Consider the following 19,003-nt stretch of genomic DNA (forward strand, 5'->3'; position numbering starts at 1 on the left):
AGTTGCCTACATCCAAAAATAAACAGAATAACCATGAATACTTACAAAACCATGAATACATCTGTTAAAAGACTAATTTGAACTTTTACTTTTGTTGCTAGAAACTAAAACTTACATTGTTTTCCTTGAATTCTTCCATTCACTAAATACTTCTAACCGGGTCTTATCAACTTTGGAAAAAGGATAAAGTATTGGGTCCTTCTTCTTCTCGGCCGTGTAAGGCGGCTGAGTGTGAATAGAAGGAATTGTATTTCGTTCACTTTTTCTTTGCACACCACCAACATCATCAGATTTACTCTTCTTTTTCTGTGGCTTAATTTCGCACTTTATATCGATACACTGGAAAACATTTTAAATATCTCATAGAAATAATTAAGTTAGATACATACCCCTTCTCTAGCTTGAATATCAGCATCTGGATTGTCACTTGGTTTACGCTTCTTCCTCTGTAGTGCCTCAAGATAATCACAATTTTTTGTAAAACATTTAATAAAATGTATAACAATTTCTACAACTAGTTACTAACCTCTTTTCTGTTCATAACATCATCATCACCATCATTGCTTTGCTTACACTTTCTCTGCAGTTCATCATTTTCTTGGTTTACTTGATGAAATCTTTTAAAATACTCATAACAACTATATAAAAAATTAATGATTTACCTGTTTTCTCTCTCTCAAAACTCTCTTCTTACTGCTTGCTCCCTTCTCTTTATCCATGCTTTTATCTTTTTCACTAACCTCATCTTCTTCAGAAAGAAGATTAAATTTTGGTGTAGAAGGGCGTGGAGAAGGAGATTTATCCTTCAAAGATGATAACAATTGTGGTTTACAACAGGCTTTTAAAAGGATATTTGAGAACTTATAAAAATACTAGATATATGTACCTTTGGTGTTTCTTCAAAGTAATTACCATCATCACCACCAATTTTTTGAGTGTTTTCATCATCTGCAGCGTAGCTCCCATCTTGTGTGTTTGACGGACGGACAGAATCTGCAGACTGGCTTTCTACGAAATCTTCTCTAGCAATATCTCCATCAACATTTTGTTTGCCAGCCTGCCACAAAACAAAAGATCATATAACAACATCATTTTTAAGGTTTTACATTCTGTTTCAAAAGGGTTTTAAAAGGTTTAAGTCACTATGGTTGCCCTTTAATCAGTGTTATGCTGTAAATCCGTTAAAAACACTTTTTAAACAGAAAAACTTTTAAAATAGATACTGACCTCTTCATTTATAACCTCTTCATTTTTATTCTGTCCATCTTCATCTTCGTGAGACTGCAAAGGGAAAAGAAAAAAAAGGACCTCAGTTTAAAGAGTTTAGTGTCCAATATATGCGAAAAGGTGCGATCTTGTAATCTTACTCCTTTATCCTTATCTTCCCCTGATGTGGTTTTGACAGCTTCTTCAATGGCTTCTAGTCTTTTGTTGAAGTCATCTAACATAAAGAGGATTATGTCAAGTTTTTCTGAATCTGACAAATTTTTCTCCATTTTCTCTTGTTTCTCAAAGACTGGCAATTTTTCCCCCATTTTGTCACCCAACTCTCCCAAAGCATAGTAAATATCAACTAATCTAGAAGACTATTCTTCTTTCTTCAACCTATAGCCTTTCATAACCAAGACAATAACTTCTTCAAAATCATTGTCATCTTTATCAACCAAATGCTTATATTCTTGTGGATCTCCAATTATTGTTTTGACTTCAACCTACAAAAATAATCAAAATCCATCAAAACAAAACTCATCAAATATAGATAACCAATGAATAATCAAAACTACACTTTTAATAGAATTCAAACCTTATACAAGTTGCTGTCTTAATAGCTTCAACAATATCATCAAACCTTGCAAAACGACTTGATTGCCAGTTGAGAATCAGTGGATAGAATGTTCTGGAAAAATTACATCTTCTCGCAAATGTATCACCAAAAATTGGAACAGCACTCAAGGCCCATATATATAACGCCATGGGAAATCCCTTGTAACGCCCGCGAACCAATTTGTGTATTTTTGGTGTGGGTGTCGATCGACACCCTTGGTGGCATCGATCGACACCATGTTTTTCCGGTTTGGTCGGGTTTGATTTAATTGCCGAATTGGTTCGGTTTGGTTTGATTTAAAACCCTAATCGTGTGTTAAGTGTCTGGGACGAAAGAAGGGTTTCAGAAAGTCTCATTTGTCGCCGTTGAGTGAAAATAAAGAGAGAAAAGAGAGGAAAACGTTTCTGGGATTTTCTGGGCTTGTTCTTGGAGTTTTTGGAGAGATCTGAAGCTGTAGGAGGGTTATCTGTTGCTGGAAACGAAGGGGGAGCTTCTGGAGGTGTTGTTTTCCACGTTTCTCAATCCAATCTTCCTGTTCTTGAGGTGAGTGCTTGACCATGGTTGATCTAAGCATGAGATCTCTCTTGTTTTGTGTGTTTCTTTGCTGTTTGTGTTGTTTTGTTGCTTGGGTTCGTTGCTTTTGTGATTCCCAGTGATTTCCGAGTCGTTTGGTTGAGTTTGAGATGGATTCGAGATGATTTGGGAGGAGAGTTCGACTTTCGGATTCGCGCAGATCGTGATTGCAGAGGAGGCATCGATCGACACTCAAGAGCATCGGTTGACACCATTTTGAGGGGCATCGGTCGACACTGTTTGGCATCGGTCGACACCTTTGTTGTAGCATCGATCGACATCGTTTGGCATCGGTCGACACTAGTCTTATCCGAGACTTGTTTTTCCTGGTTCGATGTATTGTTGTGTGTTGTTTGTTTTGCTTAAACTTGAGGGTCTCATTTGCTTGTGTGTATAACCTAGTAGATGGGAGGATGGCCTCACTAAGTATTTATGATAATACTTACGCATCTCAATTGTTGTTTGTGGTGTGCAGGTAAAGGAAAAGTGTGATCGTGGAATCAAAGGCGATGAGGGGGAGGATGTTCTAGAGGCTTGATTGATTGTGTTCTAGCTGTTGTTAGGTTGCTAGATTAAGTCAGTGGAACATTGTAGGATGTTAGCTTTTGGTTATTTCTTTATTTGGATTATGTTGCTATTGAGTATTGGGTTATTAAAGTTGGAATTCTATTGGATTGAATGGAAACTGTTTTATTTGGTTATCCGTGGTTATTGGTTGATGTTAGGATGTTAGTGGGTATGGGACCACTAGTAAATTAAGGTATTAAAAAAAAAACGGAAAGGGTTGTTTCATTTTGGTATCAGAGCCCTTATGGTTCTAGGTCTAGGGTTCATTGTGCTTTTGCTGTTGATGTTTAGGATTACATGCTATAATTGATTGTGTGATTGGCAATTGTGTGTGGCATGAAGTCCTAGAACATCCTCTTCGAGCATGTGTTGTGATTCCACGGTAAGTTGTGTTTCTTGTGTAATAGAATTATTGTTTGCTTAGCCTTCTGTTCTTGGATGATACAGATGGTTAGGGGTGAGGATGCTGTTGGTCGCGGTCGTGGTCGTGGGCGTGGTCGTGGTCGGGGTCGGGGACGAGGTCAGGTTCCTGAGGCCAGTGTGAGTGTGACCCAGAGCATGGCCAGTGAGGAGGTGGCGGAGTCACAGGTTCATCCTAGTGTGTCTGGAGACCAGGCTGGTTTGGGTGACGGCAGGGCGGATGGGCCCGGTGTCGGTCACGGTGTTGCCCCGGGTGTGGGGGTTGCAGCGGGAGGTGCTCCAGGCAGGGAGGATGTCTTGATGGACTTGCTAGCTTAGGTTCTGCAGCGACTTCCAGCAGTTGTGCCGCCAGTGGTCGGTGGGCAGGATCTGGTAGTGCCGCCCGTGGGTGGTGGGCAGGGTCCAGCGGTGCAGCCTGTGGCGGGTTTGCAGGCAGGTGTGCAGCCGGGGGCCGAGGTTGTGGATGCTCAGTATGTGCGGATGATGGAGCAGCTGCGGTATGTGGGAGCAGGGTATTTCTCAGGAGGTACCGATCCGAGTGTAGCGGATGAGTGGAGAGAGCGGATGGAGGATATTTTCCTTTCGCTTAGGTGTCCCGACCGGTACAGGGTGGATCTGGCAGTGTTTTACTTGTCAGGAGATGCTCGTGTGTGGTGGAGGTCGGTGACAGCACGGAGGGTGCAGAGGGGTATGTCTTGGGGAGATTTTGTGGGGGAGTTTAACTCCAAGTATTTTCCTCAGGAGGCTCTTGATCGTATGGAGGCACGGTTCTTGGGTTTGACTCAGGGGAACCGTACAGTGCGGGAGCTGGATGCAGAGTTCAGTCGGCTTGTGGGGTATGCAGGCAGGGCATGGGAGCCAGAGGCGGCTCAGGTGCGGAGGTTTTTGTTGGCTCTGCGGGATGATTTGAGGACTCGGTGCAGAGTGAGGAGCTATGCTACGAGAGCAGAGCTGGTTGAGGTTGCAGCTGGGATAGAGGATGACTTGAGGTCACAGGTGGTTTTGGTCAGTTCTTCGGTACAGCCACAGCAGTCTCAGCCGCTTTCTGTTCCTAGCAAGGGCGGCAAGCCTGCGCAGGGGCAGAAGAGGAAGTTTGATGTTATACAGAGATCGAGGCACGGGGGTGCGAAGTGCTTTGGGTGTGGTAGTAGGGACCACAAGGTGTCTAGCTGTCCACAGAGAGGTGAGCAGCGGGCAGTGACAGAGCAGCGGGTGGTGACGGAGCCGCGGACAGATACTCGGGTGTGTTACTACTGCAGAGAGACGGGGCATATCAAGCCTCGTTGTCCCAAGTTGCAGCAGAGGGCGGTAGCAGTGTTGCAGGCTGGAGCTTAGCCAGGGGTGCAGCAGGGTGTGCAGCCGGTGGGTTGGATTGAGCCAACGACTCAGGTGTACTCGACTCAGGAGCCCGGTGGCACTAGTGTAGGAGCGATCACAGGTATAACTTCTGAGATTTGAACTTAGTCAATTCAATTGTTCAGATTATATTTGTTTTTGTTTGTGGTCAAGTGTTAGGTTCTCAACACATGAGGTTTGTGTAGGGACCTTGTTGGTGGGCGGGTTTAAGTCCCATGTTATGTTTGATTCTGGAGCTTCTCATAGCTTCATTACTCCGGAGTGTGCCGTGAGTGCGGGGATCAGAGGGGATTCTGGAGAGCGATCAGGAGTGGTCAGAGTTGCTGGAGGCAAGTTCCTGAGGGTTATTGGACGAGCTGGAGGAGTTGATATTCAGATCGCAGGAGAGTCGTGGCCAGCGGATTTGCTTATCAGCCCACTGGAGTTGTATGACGTCATTCTTGGTATGGATTGGTTGCATCGGTATAAGGTGCATTTGGATTGCTATCGGGGTAGAGTGGAGTTTGAGCGTCCAGGAGGGAAGTTGGTTTTTCAGGGTATTAGACCGACTTCGGGGAGTCTCGTGATCTCAGCCGTTCAGGCAGGGAAGATGATCGAGAAGGGCCGTGAGGCCTATCTGGTTACTATATCTATGCCAGAGTCAGTGGGGAAGTCTACGGTTAGCGGTATTCCGGTTGTGGAGGACTTTGAGGATGTGTTCCAGTCATTGCAGGGATTACCACCATCTCGGTCGGATCCTTTTACCATTGAGCTGGAACCGGGGACGATGCCGTTATCCAAGGCTCCTTACAGGATGGCTCCAGCAGAGATGGCAGAGCTGAAGAAGCAGCTGGAGGATTTGTTGGGCAAGGGTTTTATCCGTCCTAGTTGTTCACCGTGGGGAGCTCCGGTGTTGTTTGTTAAGAAGAAGGATGGGAGTTTTCGGTTGTGTATTGACTACCGGGGTTTGAACCGAGTTACTGTGAAGAACAAGTACCCTCTCCCGAGGATTGATGAGTTGTTGGATCAGTTGAGGGGTGCTACTTGGTTCTCCAAGATCGACTTGGCTTCAGGTTACCATCAGATTCCTATTCATGAGGCAGATGTGAGGAAGACAGCCTTCAGGACGAGATATGGGCACTATGAGTTTGTGGTGATGCCGTTTGGGTTGACAAACGCGCCAGCTGCGTTTATGAGATTGATGAACAGCGTGTTCCAGGAGTTTTTGGACGTGTCAGTCATCATTTTCATCGACGACATCCTGGTATATTCTAAGAGTCCTGAGGAGCATGCAGTACATCTGAGAGCAGTGTTTGAGAAGCTGCGGGAGCAGAAGTTGTTTGCTAAGCTGAGTAAGTGCAGTTTCTGGCAGCGTGAGATGGGGTTCTTGGGTCATATTGTTTCAGCTGAGGGAGTTTCAGTGGATCCAGAGAAGATTCAGTCCATCAGGGAGTGGCCGAGGCCGCAGAGTGCCACTGAGATTCGGAGTTTCCTGGGGTTAGCAGGTTACTACAGGAGGTTTGTTCGGGGTTTTGCGAGTATGGCTCAGCCGATGACTAAGCTTACAGGGAAGGATGTCCCGTTTGTGTGGTCACCAGAGTGTGAGGCAAGTTTTGCAAGTCTCAAGCAGATGTTGACTACCACGCCGGTGTTAGCATTGCCTGAGCAGGACGAGCTTTATGTTGTGTATACAGATGCTTCTAGAGTGGGGTTGGGTTGTGTACTTATGCAGCAGGGGAAGGTTATAGCTTATGCTTCGCGGCAGTTGCGGAAGCATGAAGCTAATTATCCTACTCATGATTTGGAGATGGCAGCAGTGATCTTTGCTCTTAAGATTTGGAGATCCTATCTGTATGGTGGGAAGGTACAGGTATTTACAGATCACAAGAGTCTGAAGTACATTTTTACTCAGCCTGAGCTGAATTTGAGGCAGAGGCGTTGGATGGAGTTAGTAGCGGATTATGATTTGGACATAGCCTACCATCCTGGTAAAGCTAATCTGGTTGCAGATGCCTTGAGTCGGAAGCGGGTGGCTTCGGCTCAGGAGCAGGATATGGAGGTGTTGGTAGGTGAGATTAGTGCATTGAGTTTGTGTGCTATCTCACAGGAACCTTTGGGTTTGGAGGCAGTTGATAGAGCAGATTTGTTGAGCAGAGTGAGGTTAGCTCAGGAGAGTGATGAGGGGCTGGTGAATGCCTCTAAGGCTGCGGGTGCAGAGTATCAGGTTTCTGCCAATGGTACTATCCTTGTGCATGGTCGGATCTGTGTGCCCAAGGGTGAGGATTTGAGGCAGGAGATACTGAGAGAGGCTCATTCGAGCAAGTTCTCTATTCATCCAGGAGCGACCAAGATGTACCGTGACCTCAAGCGGTACTATCACTGGGTCGGGATGAAGAAGGACGTAGCTGATTGGGTGGCGAAGTGTGATACTTGCCAGCTGGTGAAGGCGGAGCATCAGGTTCCTGGTGATTTGTTACAGAGTTTACCCATTCCAGAGTGGAAGTGGGATTTGATCACGATGGACTTCGTGGTAGGTTTACCCGTGTCGAGGACGTTTGATGCTATTTGGGTCATTGTGGACCGTTTGACTAAGTCCGCGCATTTTCTGGCCATCAAGAAAACTGATGGAGCAGCGGTTTTGGCCAAGAAGTACGTGAGGGAGATAGTCAGATTGCACGGGGTGCCTGCTAGTATTGTGTCTGATAGAGATTCCAAGTTCACTTCAGTGTTCTGGAAGGCATTTCAGGCGGAGATGGGCACGAAGATGCATATGAGTACAGCCTACCATCCTCAGACGGACGGTCAGTCAGAGAGGACGATCCAGATTTTGGAGGATTTATTGAAGACGTGTGTGCTGGATTGGGGTGGTCATTGGGCAGATCACTTGAGTTTGGTGGAGTTTGCTTATAACAACAGCTACCAGGCTAGTATTGGGATGGCTCCTTATGAGGCCTTGTATGGGAGGCCGTGTCGTACACCATTATGTTGGACTCAGGTGGGGGAGAGGAGCATATTTGGTGCAGATTTTGTTCAGGAGACCTCGGAGAAGATTCGGGTTTTGAGGCTGAACATGAAGGAGGCTCAGGATCGGCAGAAGAGTTATGCTGATAAGAGGAGAAAGGATCTTGAGTTTCAGGTTGGTGATAGAGTGTACCTCAAGATGGCCATGTTGCGGGGTCCGAACAGGTCATTGACAGAGACTAAGTTGAGTCCGAGGTACATGGGACCGTTCAGAGTGGTTGAGCGGGTGGGACCAGTGGCATACCGGCTGGAGTTGCCTGAGGTTATGCGTGCGTTCCACAAGGTATTTCATGTGTCGATGCTGACGAAGTGTCTTCACGAGGGTGATCAGTTGTTGGCTAAGATTCCTGAGGATCTTCAGCCTAACATGACTTTAGAGGCGAGACCAGTGAGGGTGCTCGAGAGGAGAGTCAAGGAACTTCGGAAGAAGAAGATTCCTTTGATGAGAGTCCTGTGGGACTGTGACGGAGTAGAGGAGCAGACTTGGGAGCCCGAGGCGAGGATGAAGGCAAGGTTTAAGAAGTGGTTTGAGAAGCAGACCGCGACTTGAGCTTGTCTAGCCGGGTCCGAGTTGTAGTCCGTGGCTGGAGCGGGTACGGAGTATTCCAGCCCATCTCTCTTGATATTTGGTCGCTTTGGGGTGGTTGGTTGTGCGACTAAGTATCAAGATGAGGTGGTGCTCGGGATGCGGGTTGTTGGCTCCGGTTGTTGTATTTTTGGTTTTTCTGATGTAATTTCGTTGAGATTGTAACGATTATGACATTTTTGAGATTAATAAGATGAGTATTTTTCTTTATGTTTGACTGTTGTTGTCATGGGAAAAGAGAAATAGCTCGGGTTTCTATTTTTGGAAAGTTTCCATAAATAGAAAGTTTCCACAAAAGGAAGGTTTCCATAAATAGAAAGTTTCTAAAATGGGAATGTTTTGTGGAAATGTGAGGTAGATCTAGTCGGGAGATACTCGTTGGCATCAGTGTTTGTTTTTGCTCAAGGCCGTGCGAGCCTAACTCACGTGATACCGATAGCTCGATGGACTTTGTGGCCAGAGAGTGGGAGTGGTATGTTGCTTCGGATAACGATCCGAGAGCGCGCTTGAGGGTGACGACCCAAGAGCGGGATATGTGAGGCTCCCTGGATACCGTAGCTGTGAGCCGCGGCTCGGCAGTGAGCCGGTATGTCTCGAGGGTTGCGACCCGAGAGCGGGGGGAGTGGGCGCGTGAGACTCCCTGGATACCGTAGCTGTAGGCTGTGGCCTGGCAGTGAGCCGGTATGACTCGAAGGTTGCGACCTGAGAGCGGGGGGAGTGTGTGTGTGTGTGAGTGAATTCCTGGATGCCGTAGCTTAAGGCGGTTGGCCTGATAGCGAGCCGGCATGATTCGATGGTTGCGACCACGGACGGGGGAAGCACTGAGTTGTGAGCAAATAGTGTTTATGATGCGAGTATATTGGCTAGAGGGAGACCTCGAGGGTCAGTCGGAGGTGTGCGGGCTATTGCGACAGTGGCACGGGAAACCTTGGCTGACGGTGTTTAGTCCGGTCTGGGGACGTGCGGGCCGTGCAGACGGTGGCACGGAGGTCCTTGGCAGATGGACGGTATTGCGGGATTCGGGGACGAATCCATATTGGTGGGGAAGAATTGTAACGCCCGCGAACCAATTTGTGTATTTTTGGTGTGGGTGTCGATCGACACCCTTGGTGGCATCGATCGACACCATGTTTTTCCGGTTTGGTCGGGTTTGATTTAATTGCCGAATTGGTTCGGTTTGGTTTGATTTAAAACCCTAATCGTGTGTTAAGTGTCTGGGACGAAAGAAGGGTTTCAGAAAGTCTCATTTGTCGCCGTTGAGTGAAAAGAAAGAGAGAAAAGAGAGGAAAACGTTTCTAGGATTTTCTGGGCTTGTTCTTGGAGTTTTTGGAGAGATCTGAAGCTGTAGGAGGGTTATCTGTTGCTGGAAACGAAGGGGGAGCTTCTGGAGGTGTTGTTTTCCACGTTTCTCAATCCAATCTTCCTGTTCTTGAGGTGAGTGCTTGACCATGGTTGATCTAAGCATGAGATCTCTCTTGTTTTGTGTGTTTCTTTGCTGTTTGTGTTGTTTTGTTGCTTGGGTTCGTTGCTTTTGTGATTCCCAGTGATTTCCGAGTCGTTTGGTTGAGTTTGAGATGGATTCGAGATGATTTGGGAGGAGAGTTCGACTTTCGGATTCGCGCAGATCGTGATTGCAGAGTAGGCATCGATCGACACTCAAGAGCATCGGTCGACACCATTTTGAGGGGCATCGGTCGACACTGTTTGGCATCGGTCGACACCTTTGTTGTAGCATCGATCGACATCGTTTGGCATCGGTCGACACTAGTCTTATCCGAGACTTGTTTTTCCTGGTTCGATGTATTGTTGTGTGTTGTTTGTTTTGCTTAAACTTGAGGGTCTCATTTGCTTGTGTGTATAACCTAGTAGATGGGAGGATGGCCTCACTAAGTATTTATGATAAAACTTACGCATCTCAATTGTTGTTTGTGGTGTGCAGGTAAAGGAAAAGTGTGATCGTGGAATCAAAGGCGATGAGGGGAGGATGTTCTAGAGGCTTGATTGATTGTGTTCTAGCTGTTGTTAGGTTGCTAGATTAAGTCAGTGGAACATTGTAGGATGTTAGCTTTTGGTTATTTCTTTATTTGGATTATGTTGCTATTGAGTATTGGGTTATTAAAGTTGGAATTCTATTAGATTGAATGGAAACTGTTTTATTTGGTTATCCGTGGTTATTGGTTGATGTTAGGATGTTAGTGGGTATGGGACCACTAGTAAATTAAGGTATTAAAAAAAAAAAACGGAAAGGGTTGTTTCATCCCTTGACACTATACTGACCTTTTGACCAAGTATTTTTATCGAATTTCTGAATGCATGTGGCGAGAATGTTATACGCTTCCTTGCCCCATGGTTGGGCTGTATACATCTCCAAATCCGATGCATGCTTAAGCCTAGACAGAGGTATCTTCTCTGTTGAATTTGGTGTCATCAAAATAGCTTCTGTTAATACCACTGCAGCGAGGCATTCCTTTTCCTTGACATCCAAAGGTTCTTCACCCTCTTCTGGTTCATTAAATAGTCGATATTGAAGTTGAGTTAAAGTGTAATCTCCTCTCACCGTCCAAGAATATGGTTCACTAATTGGATCTTTGCCGTTATTCCTTGGTTCTCTATGAATAGGTTCGCATTGAATCCCTATGTTTAATAAAACAATGATATTAGTTTGTTCAAACTTGCCTAATATAAACTGTTCTAAAACCCTTTTAAATCCCTTTTAAAAGAGTTTTAAAAGGGTTTTAAAACTTCTAAAACGGGAAAACCCCTTTTACAATAGTTTTAAAAGGTTTTAAAAAGGTTTTAAAACCCTTTTAAAACCCTTTTACAATAGTTTAAAAGGTTTTAAAAAGGTTTTAAAAGGGTTTTAAAAGGGTTTTAAAACTTTTAAAAATTTTAAAACGGGAAGAACCCTTTTACAATAGAGTTTTAAAAGTGTTTTAAAAGAGTTTAAAAGAGTTTTAAAAGAGTTTTAAAAGGGTTTTAACGGGCTTTTAACAATTTTAAAATTTAAAGGGGTTTTAAAAGGTTTTAAAAGGGTTTTAAAAGGGTTTTTAAAAGGGTTTTAAAACCATTGCAAACACTTTATAATTACCTGTTGTAAGGAAGAACACTCTCAAGGAGAACCGAAGAGGTTGCATGTCGACTGTAAACCATAAGTTTCTCCCTCTTGTCTTCAGCCTTCTCAGCATCAAGTAGTGGAATATTTTCCCAGAAAATCTGATGTCTATGGCCGAAAGTTCGATGATGTGCCCAAGGAAGGAAGATTGAAGCTTCGTGAAAGATGCTTTTCCTAATGCATGTTTAACTTTGGCAACTAGGCTTAAGTCCGAATGTTGACATATGTTTGCTCCAACAATTGGTTCTAAACCCATACCATATGTTGGTTCTGGTAGTGCAAGGGGTTCAAAATCACTTGATGCCATATGTTAAAGAAACACACTTAATTAGACTTTTCAACGGATTAACAAGAGTTTTAAAAGGGTTTTTAAAAATCAACATCACACGTTATCGATCTGAAGTCATCTTATCAACACACTTTATCAATATAATTCAACTACGACCGATCTAAAAATTGATATCAAATGGTTTAACAGAGACTTTCTAAAATCCAAGAGATAACAAAAATCCAAATTTACAAGACTTTACTAATTTCAAATCCATATCAAACACAATTATCGATCTGAATGCATCAGATCTGAATCTGGATCGATATCAAAGAAACTGAAGGGGCTATTAAAAATTGTTTTAAAAGAACATAAATCCAAATTTAAAAGAGTTTACATATTCCAAATCGATATCAAAGAAATCTAAAAGCCCTAAATTTAAAAAAGCGATAGTCCAAATTGATAAACCCAGAAAGAACAAAGAAAGAATGAACCTGCCTGCGATAGAACCAGAATCAATGTCGGGAATTACGTGTACGAGAGACGAAAGCGCAGAATCGCCGCGAAGAAGGATCGAGAATCGCCGCGAAGAAGGATCGAGAATCGCCGCGAAGAATCGCCGATGAACGAAGGAGAGAGAATCGTCGGTTGAGGAAGGAGAGAAGCACGGCGAAGTGGAGAGAAAATTAGGTTTTCTTCATTAAGGGTAAAAAGGTCTTTTTCACCAAAAAAAGGGGTACTCTTAAAAATGGACCCTTCCCAAGGGCATTTTTAAAAAGTGGAAAGAAAAAATGGGCATTTTTGCTTTTCCCCCTAAAATTATTAGTTTATCTTATATATAATATAGATTTGTAATCATAGTTTTGAAAATTAACTTATAAATTATTTAATATATGAACTACAAAATATTACACATACTATAACACATTCTTAATATTCCAAAAAAAACAAAAATACACATAAAAATATATACTAACATACTATATAGGCATATACCTCTGTTTAATTCTAGAGCACAAAACAAATCTAGAATTTTATATTATATCTAATAACAATTTAATGTAATTAGGTTATAAATTTCATAAAACGTAAGAAGAAGAAAAAAATTCTAAACAAAATTCTAAATTAATTAGACAAACAATTAATTAATTAAAAATTTAAAAACTAAATAAATTAAAAAATATTATTTAAAATACAATAATATATAACTTAGTCTCGCGGTGTATCGCGGATGAAATCCTAGTAATAATGATATTTTGGGAAAAAACTTTAATTTAATGATATTTAGGATATTTCTCTAATTTTTGTTTTATCGAAAATAAATTTCATACCTTACTTGAAGAGTGAAAAAAATAAATAAATACATAACTAAGCATAATTAACCTAAAGCACCGTAGTACTCGTTAAAATAAACCACTCAATTGAATTTTTTTTTTTTTTTTTTTTGGCAAACAACCAATCAATTGAATAAACAAACTCTTCTCTACTTGGGAGAGACGGATCCAAAAGATGATAATAATAAGGGAATTTTCCCATTCTTTTTTTTTTTGGTTTTCCTTATCGAATTTATAATTTTGCCCTAAATCGTTCAAACCCCTAAAATCCAATATCGTCTCTTCTCCTCTTTATTCTTCAATGCCCAAACCAAAGTTGAAAACTTTATATCCTGTGAGAATAGGAAACTCATCATTATGTTAAAGATCCTTATTGGTATTGGAGGCTTATATATATTTATTGATTACCAAAGCCAAAAAAAAAGATTTCTTCTTTGAAATCGGATCCTTCAATTTCAATTCATATATGATCTTGTCGAGACAACAATAAGATTTTTTTTGTGTTTTTATTACCAAATCGTAACGTAAGTGTTCAAAGTTTCAATCTTTGGATCCGGGGCAATCTCTATCTGGGGTTATAATGGCGGATCATCAAGAAGACGAAGATTTGAAATTGGCTCTTAAGATGAGTATGCAATACAATCCTCCTGAGCCTAAACGGAGCAAACCCATTGAAGAATCCGGATCCGGATCTCAATCTGGTGGTGGTGAGTCACCTGAGGCTAAATCTCGACGGTTGCAGCGAGAGCTCATGGCTGCTGCTGCTGAGAAACGTATGGTTTTGTATCCTAAGAGCCCTCCTCCGGTTCAGAACAAAGCTCGGGACTTGCCAATTGCGGTTGTTGCTAATAAGGATGATGGAGCTGTGAAGAGTGGTGAAGAGTTGGGATCTGGCTTGGGGAAGGAGTTATCGGTGGAAGAGTCTGATCAGTTGTTCTCTATGGTGTTTGGGAATGAGGTTTCGAAGAGTGTACTTGCACAATGGACTAACCAGGGCATAAGGTATGCTTTTTGTTTTTTTGTATTTGTGTTGCTGTTAAGTTTGCTTTGTTCATGGATGGATTGAAATTTCCGTGACGGATTGTCATACTCTGTTGTGGTTTTAATGACTAGTTGGCGCGGATAGTAGTTAGACCCGTTACCAAGCCGTTAAAAAACCAAATGGGTAGTAGTAGCCAATACAGAAGCTAGATTAAGATTTAAGAGTGAGGGGATACTATATACTGGCCTTTTAAGGCATTAGGTTTATTATTCGCTATCCAATGTGTGATTCTTGTCAACCCAATTCCTAGGCTATAAGAGTGACGGTATTCTATAGCCCTTTTATCATCCGCTATCCGATTCGGGATTCGTCTTAACACGTAATAGCGATTAAGAGTGAAGGTATCCTATAGCCTTTTAAGGAATTAGTGTAAGAACTGGAAATTTCCATGTGTATTCTAGATGTTCAGTAATTTCTCCAAAATGTGTAAATGACATATCTGTGTCTCGCTATTTTTCTTTTTCTTCTAGTTTAATTGTATTTCATAATTAACCTTTATGTGCCCAAAATTTAACTAATGTTTTTTCTTACTACATATTTTATTATAGGTTTAGCCCTGATCCTGAAACTACTATAGGCTTAGTGCAGCATGAAGGTGGCCCCTGCGGTGTCTTAGCAGCACTACAAGTAATTCTCTTAATTTTTTCTGATCTGTTTTTGGTAAAATGTGGTTTTATGGTTGTCTAGAGCATGTGGACATTCTTTCAGTTGATGCTGACTGTTCCATTTTCTGTGTAGGCATTTGTTCTTAAATACCTTATTTACTTTCCGGATGACATAGGTAAAGCTTCCCCAAGTAAGGGTGTCTGGACATTATCTAAACATCGTTATGTTGCATCGGACTCCTTCTCTTCTGTAACCCAAGAAGCAAAAACAAGGTGGTTTTTCTCAGAAGATTAGTTAGACTATGTTTCACATCCGAATTTCAGTTATCATGCTTAATACTCATCATCTGTCATTGTGTTCCCATAATTTTGCAGGGCCCTTGTCAAAAGCATGTGTGAGATTCTATTTATGTGTGGAAATAATAACCGTGCTGTAATTGCCACTTTCACTAATTTTGAGGATTCCAGTACTAATCAGAAAGATGAGGTTAGTCTTATTTGAGTAGTTCTTCATATTTGGTGCAACCATTGGTTTTGCTGCACTTTTTATGTTGGGTCCTTATCAGATTCCTTCTAATTTATTGTTGCAGGCAATGGCTGGTGGACTCCCCATTGAGTCTGCTTCAGATTTGCAGAAGATCCTAAGGTTCGAGACATTCACAACTGAATCCAGTGCCCTAAATAAGCTAGAAGGCACAATAACTGCTTTCCAAAGTCGCATGGGTGCTTTGCTGTTCCTAATTTCTGCTTTACTCTCCCGTGGACTGGTATTGACGCAGATCCTTATTACTCTTTTGTTCGTTAACATGTGTACAAGAAATCATACCTGAATGGTAGATTAGGGTATAAAACGAATTTGGAATCCTTTTGTTTGTTCATGTGGTCGTGTTGGATCTTTATATTTAGTCATATGGTGCACTTAAGATCCTTTGATTTGGTCATGTGGTCCTTGCAATTTAGGTTTCTTTATATTTTCCAGAAGATATACTAATATAAAGAAAAACCTCAGTTGATAGGAGTAGGGGATGCTAATTCTACTGTTTATCTAACAAATGGAAGAATGAATCTTACATCAGCATTTTAATCATTGGAGAGTAGAAAAATGCTTAGATGTTAATGTTTGGGGCCTTGAGAGCCTTGGGAGGGTCAATATGCTCTAGAATTCACCCTAGGTTAACTATGTAGTGGGTTTAGATTTCTAGATTATTCTATGATTGTCTCTGTTCTACTAATCAGTAAGAAATAAAGCAAGATTTTGATTTCTGCGACTTGATCATTGTGGTAGATTCTGTGTACAGATTATTCATTTCAATTCTCTAAGGTTTATCTGAAGGATCCTTTTTGTTTACTACTGCCTACAAATAGTGACAGTTATCCATGACTATTGAGTAACCGTAAATGAATAATTTTGTGATGAACAGGATTCCATTCAATCCGACAGGGATGATCCAGACCTCCCCTTAGTAACTGCACCATTTGGACATGCCTCCCAGGTAGTAGAAAAAACACATTTTCAATTCCAGACTAATTCGTAACTTGTTTTTTTTTTTTTAAACTTCTATCCTGTTTTTTCCTCGAGTGCTGCTAATTTTTCTCTACGCCCCTTCTTTTTTCTTAGGAAATTGTAAACCTGCTCTTGTGTGGAGAAGCCGTTCCTAATGTGTTTGATGGAAGGATGGATCTTGGAGGTGGCATGTTCCTAAAAGGCATCTCTAAGAATGTGGAGGTGGGCTTCCTCACGTTGCTCGAGTCTCTCAATTTCTGCAAAGTTGGTCAGAATCTCAAATGTCCCAAATGGCCAATATGGGTTATTGGCAGCGAGTCACATTACACCGTCCTGTTTGCACTCAACCCATCCGTCCAAGAAGAAAACGAACTTGAGCTGAGAGAGTCTCAGATAAGAAGAGCGTTCGATTCAAGAGATCAAAGCGGAGGAGGAGGCTTCATCAGCGTCGAGGCCTTTCACCAAGTTGTTCAGGAAACAAACATCAGACTCCCAACAGAGAAGCTAAACGACATCTGCGCCACAGGTTTCATCGTGTGGAGCGAATTATGGCAAGTGATCTTGGAGTTAGACCAACATTTGGGTGGCATAAAGGATTCAACAGGAATGATGGGAAAGAAAGTGTTTGATATTTATCACTTCAACGGAATTGCCAAGTCCGATATAAACGGTGGTGGTCAAGCAATGGCTGTGGAAGGTGGGGCGGTTCCTACGCAAAGGCCTCGGCTGACAAAACTAAATGTCTCTGTTCCTCCTAAATGGACACCAGAGGAGTACATGTCATGTGCAATGCCGAGCAGCTCTGAGAAAGACTCAGAAGTGAATCAGCCTAAACCGGTACAGCATGCACCATTGGTGGATTGTATCAGAACTCGGTGGTCACGCGCCACTTGTAGCTGGGCTGGAGATCCTCCAAGTATAGTTTGAAGAATGTTGTATTATGACATAGCTTGAGCCTAATTTCTGGCGGCCTCTTGGGATTTCAAGAAAACAAAAAAAAAAAAAAAAACGGGAAACTGCTGATTTGATTTAGCGGTTTAGACGCGTCTGAACTTTCTTTGCGTTTTCCGTTTTTTTTTTTTTAAATGTTGTGTATTGATGTAGAATTTTTGTTCTGTTAAGATTGAACGTTATTGAGACAAATGAATATTTCAATTTTTTTTAACAGCAGTCTTGTGGTTTCTTATATGTCTTATCCTTTGACAGTCTTTTTGGTTTCATAAAGGTGTATTTTGCACTAATGAGTAATGAATAATCTGTTACGAAAGAAAACAAATGTGTAGTGTAAGCATTTATTTGTAAAAAAATAATAAGGACTTTTCTCCCTGACATGATTATCGAGGAAGCTCCTTCAACCAAGCTTTCCGACGCCGGCTAGGCCTCTGCTCGTCGGCGTCGGGATCCACCTGTACTATCAGCTGCTCTGAAAATCCTTGATCTTCTTAGTTTGTCTTTCTTTAAATTTTTTCCCTAATTTTTAACCCTTTTTAAACCTTATCAATCCCTAATAATCTCTATCTCCGATCCAAATCAAGACCATCGTATAGCTCCGCTGATCTATCACTCACCAAAGAGACACTCTTCGCAATTCTCCGGAAACCTCCTCAACCATCCCTTTCTATGGCAATCTCTTATGAAACTAGGATTTTCCCCAGTGGACCTAGCTTTCACCGTCGAATCAAACCGAGGCCAACGGCTGCTTCCACCGATCTCTCACTCATCGGAGCTGTGTTGTGCTATGCATGCCTCTCCACCAACTTCGGACAGCCGTCACAGCTTCTTCCCATCTCGGCAATCGGTTCTGCAACTAGGATTTTCCCCAGTGGACCTAGTTACCAATGACGACTCCTGCCACGGCCACTGTTTCTACCCGTCGATCTCTCACTCATCGGAGAACCCACCTGCACTGCAGATCTCTCCGCAACTCACGGGCGGCCGACAACCATACCATCAACCATGGCTTTCTCTTTGGAACCTAGGGTTTTTCTTAGTGGACCTAGGTTTCAAATTAGGCCCATTAACGCAACAACGATCCATATCCATCTACTCTTCTCAGGTTGGTGAATTTAGCAAGCCCAAGTCCATTACTTTACTGTTTGTGATGTACCATTGCTGTGCTCGTGTTACTCCGATCAATGGCCAAAGACTCCATTGGAGAAAGGTAACAACAGTGAGGCCTTGGTTATTCATATTTGGAACCTGGCTTTAGCTAATTATCGGGAGTTGAGGTGTGGTTTAAAAGTATATGAATATTTGGTCTTGTTCCTTGAACTGTTCTAGCAATAATGGTAGCCTTGATCTTGAACGCTTTCTGTTCAACGGCGGCCACCAGTTAAGCTGGTCACCTGATGTCTTCAAGCATCGTCTCTCAACTATCTCCATCACACGGATCCCATCCCAAATAGTACCTATTGCGATTTCTCGAGGTGATCCTATCTCACCCTTAACCGACTACATCACCATAGTCTCCAGTTTCTTTGCTGTCTCGTTACTGTGGGCTCCTATTGCCCCGGTGGACTCTGATGCATCGAATCTCTTGTCAACGTCACAGTGTTAGTTGACCGTGACTACTTATCTGTCCTTTGAAGCTTTCAATGATGGCCCTTCGATGTACCATGATCTCACATGTACCAATAGACTCCTAAGCTTTTGGTTCATAGCTCTCTTGGATTATACAATCCATGAACTGCGTTTATCTTCTTTTGGCATTGGGGAATGCCTGTTATGTATTGTAGTTGTCTCAAACTTTGGCTCTTGCTCCTTCTCTGTACTTGTACTGGTTACATTTTGATTGAATGAAGCAAAGTGTTT

General features: G+C 42.4%; 2 protein-coding genes across 2 annotated transcripts; one reads left to right on the plus strand and one right to left on the minus strand.

The window, feature by feature from the left end:
* Positions 1-1,586: 1,586 nt before the first annotated feature.
* LOC104773890 (uncharacterized) lies at positions 1,587-11,746 on the minus strand. The gene is made up of 4 exons (XM_087496815.1): positions 11,416-11,746; positions 10,592-10,961; positions 1,809-1,987; positions 1,587-1,711 (listed from the first exon to the last, which is right to left on the minus strand). The coding sequence occupies exons 1-4, from the start codon at positions 11,744-11,746 to the stop codon at positions 1,587-1,589; spliced, it is 1,005 nt and encodes a 334-aa protein (XP_087352941.1).
* A 1,346-nt stretch (positions 11,747-13,092) lies between these two features.
* On the plus strand, positions 13,093-17,357 carry LOC104757923 (uncharacterized). Its single transcript, XM_010480716.3, has 7 exons — positions 13,093-14,043; positions 14,632-14,710; positions 14,822-14,961; positions 15,064-15,175; positions 15,279-15,455; positions 16,110-16,181; positions 16,307-17,357. The coding sequence occupies exons 1-7, from the start codon at positions 13,622-13,624 to the stop codon at positions 17,117-17,119; spliced, it is 1,815 nt and encodes a 604-aa protein (XP_010479018.2). The 5' UTR covers positions 13,093-13,621; the 3' UTR covers positions 17,120-17,357.
* Positions 17,358-19,003: the final 1,646 nt, after the last annotated feature.

The sequence above is a fragment of the Camelina sativa genome, chromosome 17, assembly GCF_030686135.1.
Source record: "Camelina sativa cultivar CO46 ecotype springtype chromosome 17, ASM3068613v1".
NCBI lineage: Eukaryota > Viridiplantae > Streptophyta > Magnoliopsida > Brassicales > Brassicaceae > Camelina > Camelina sativa.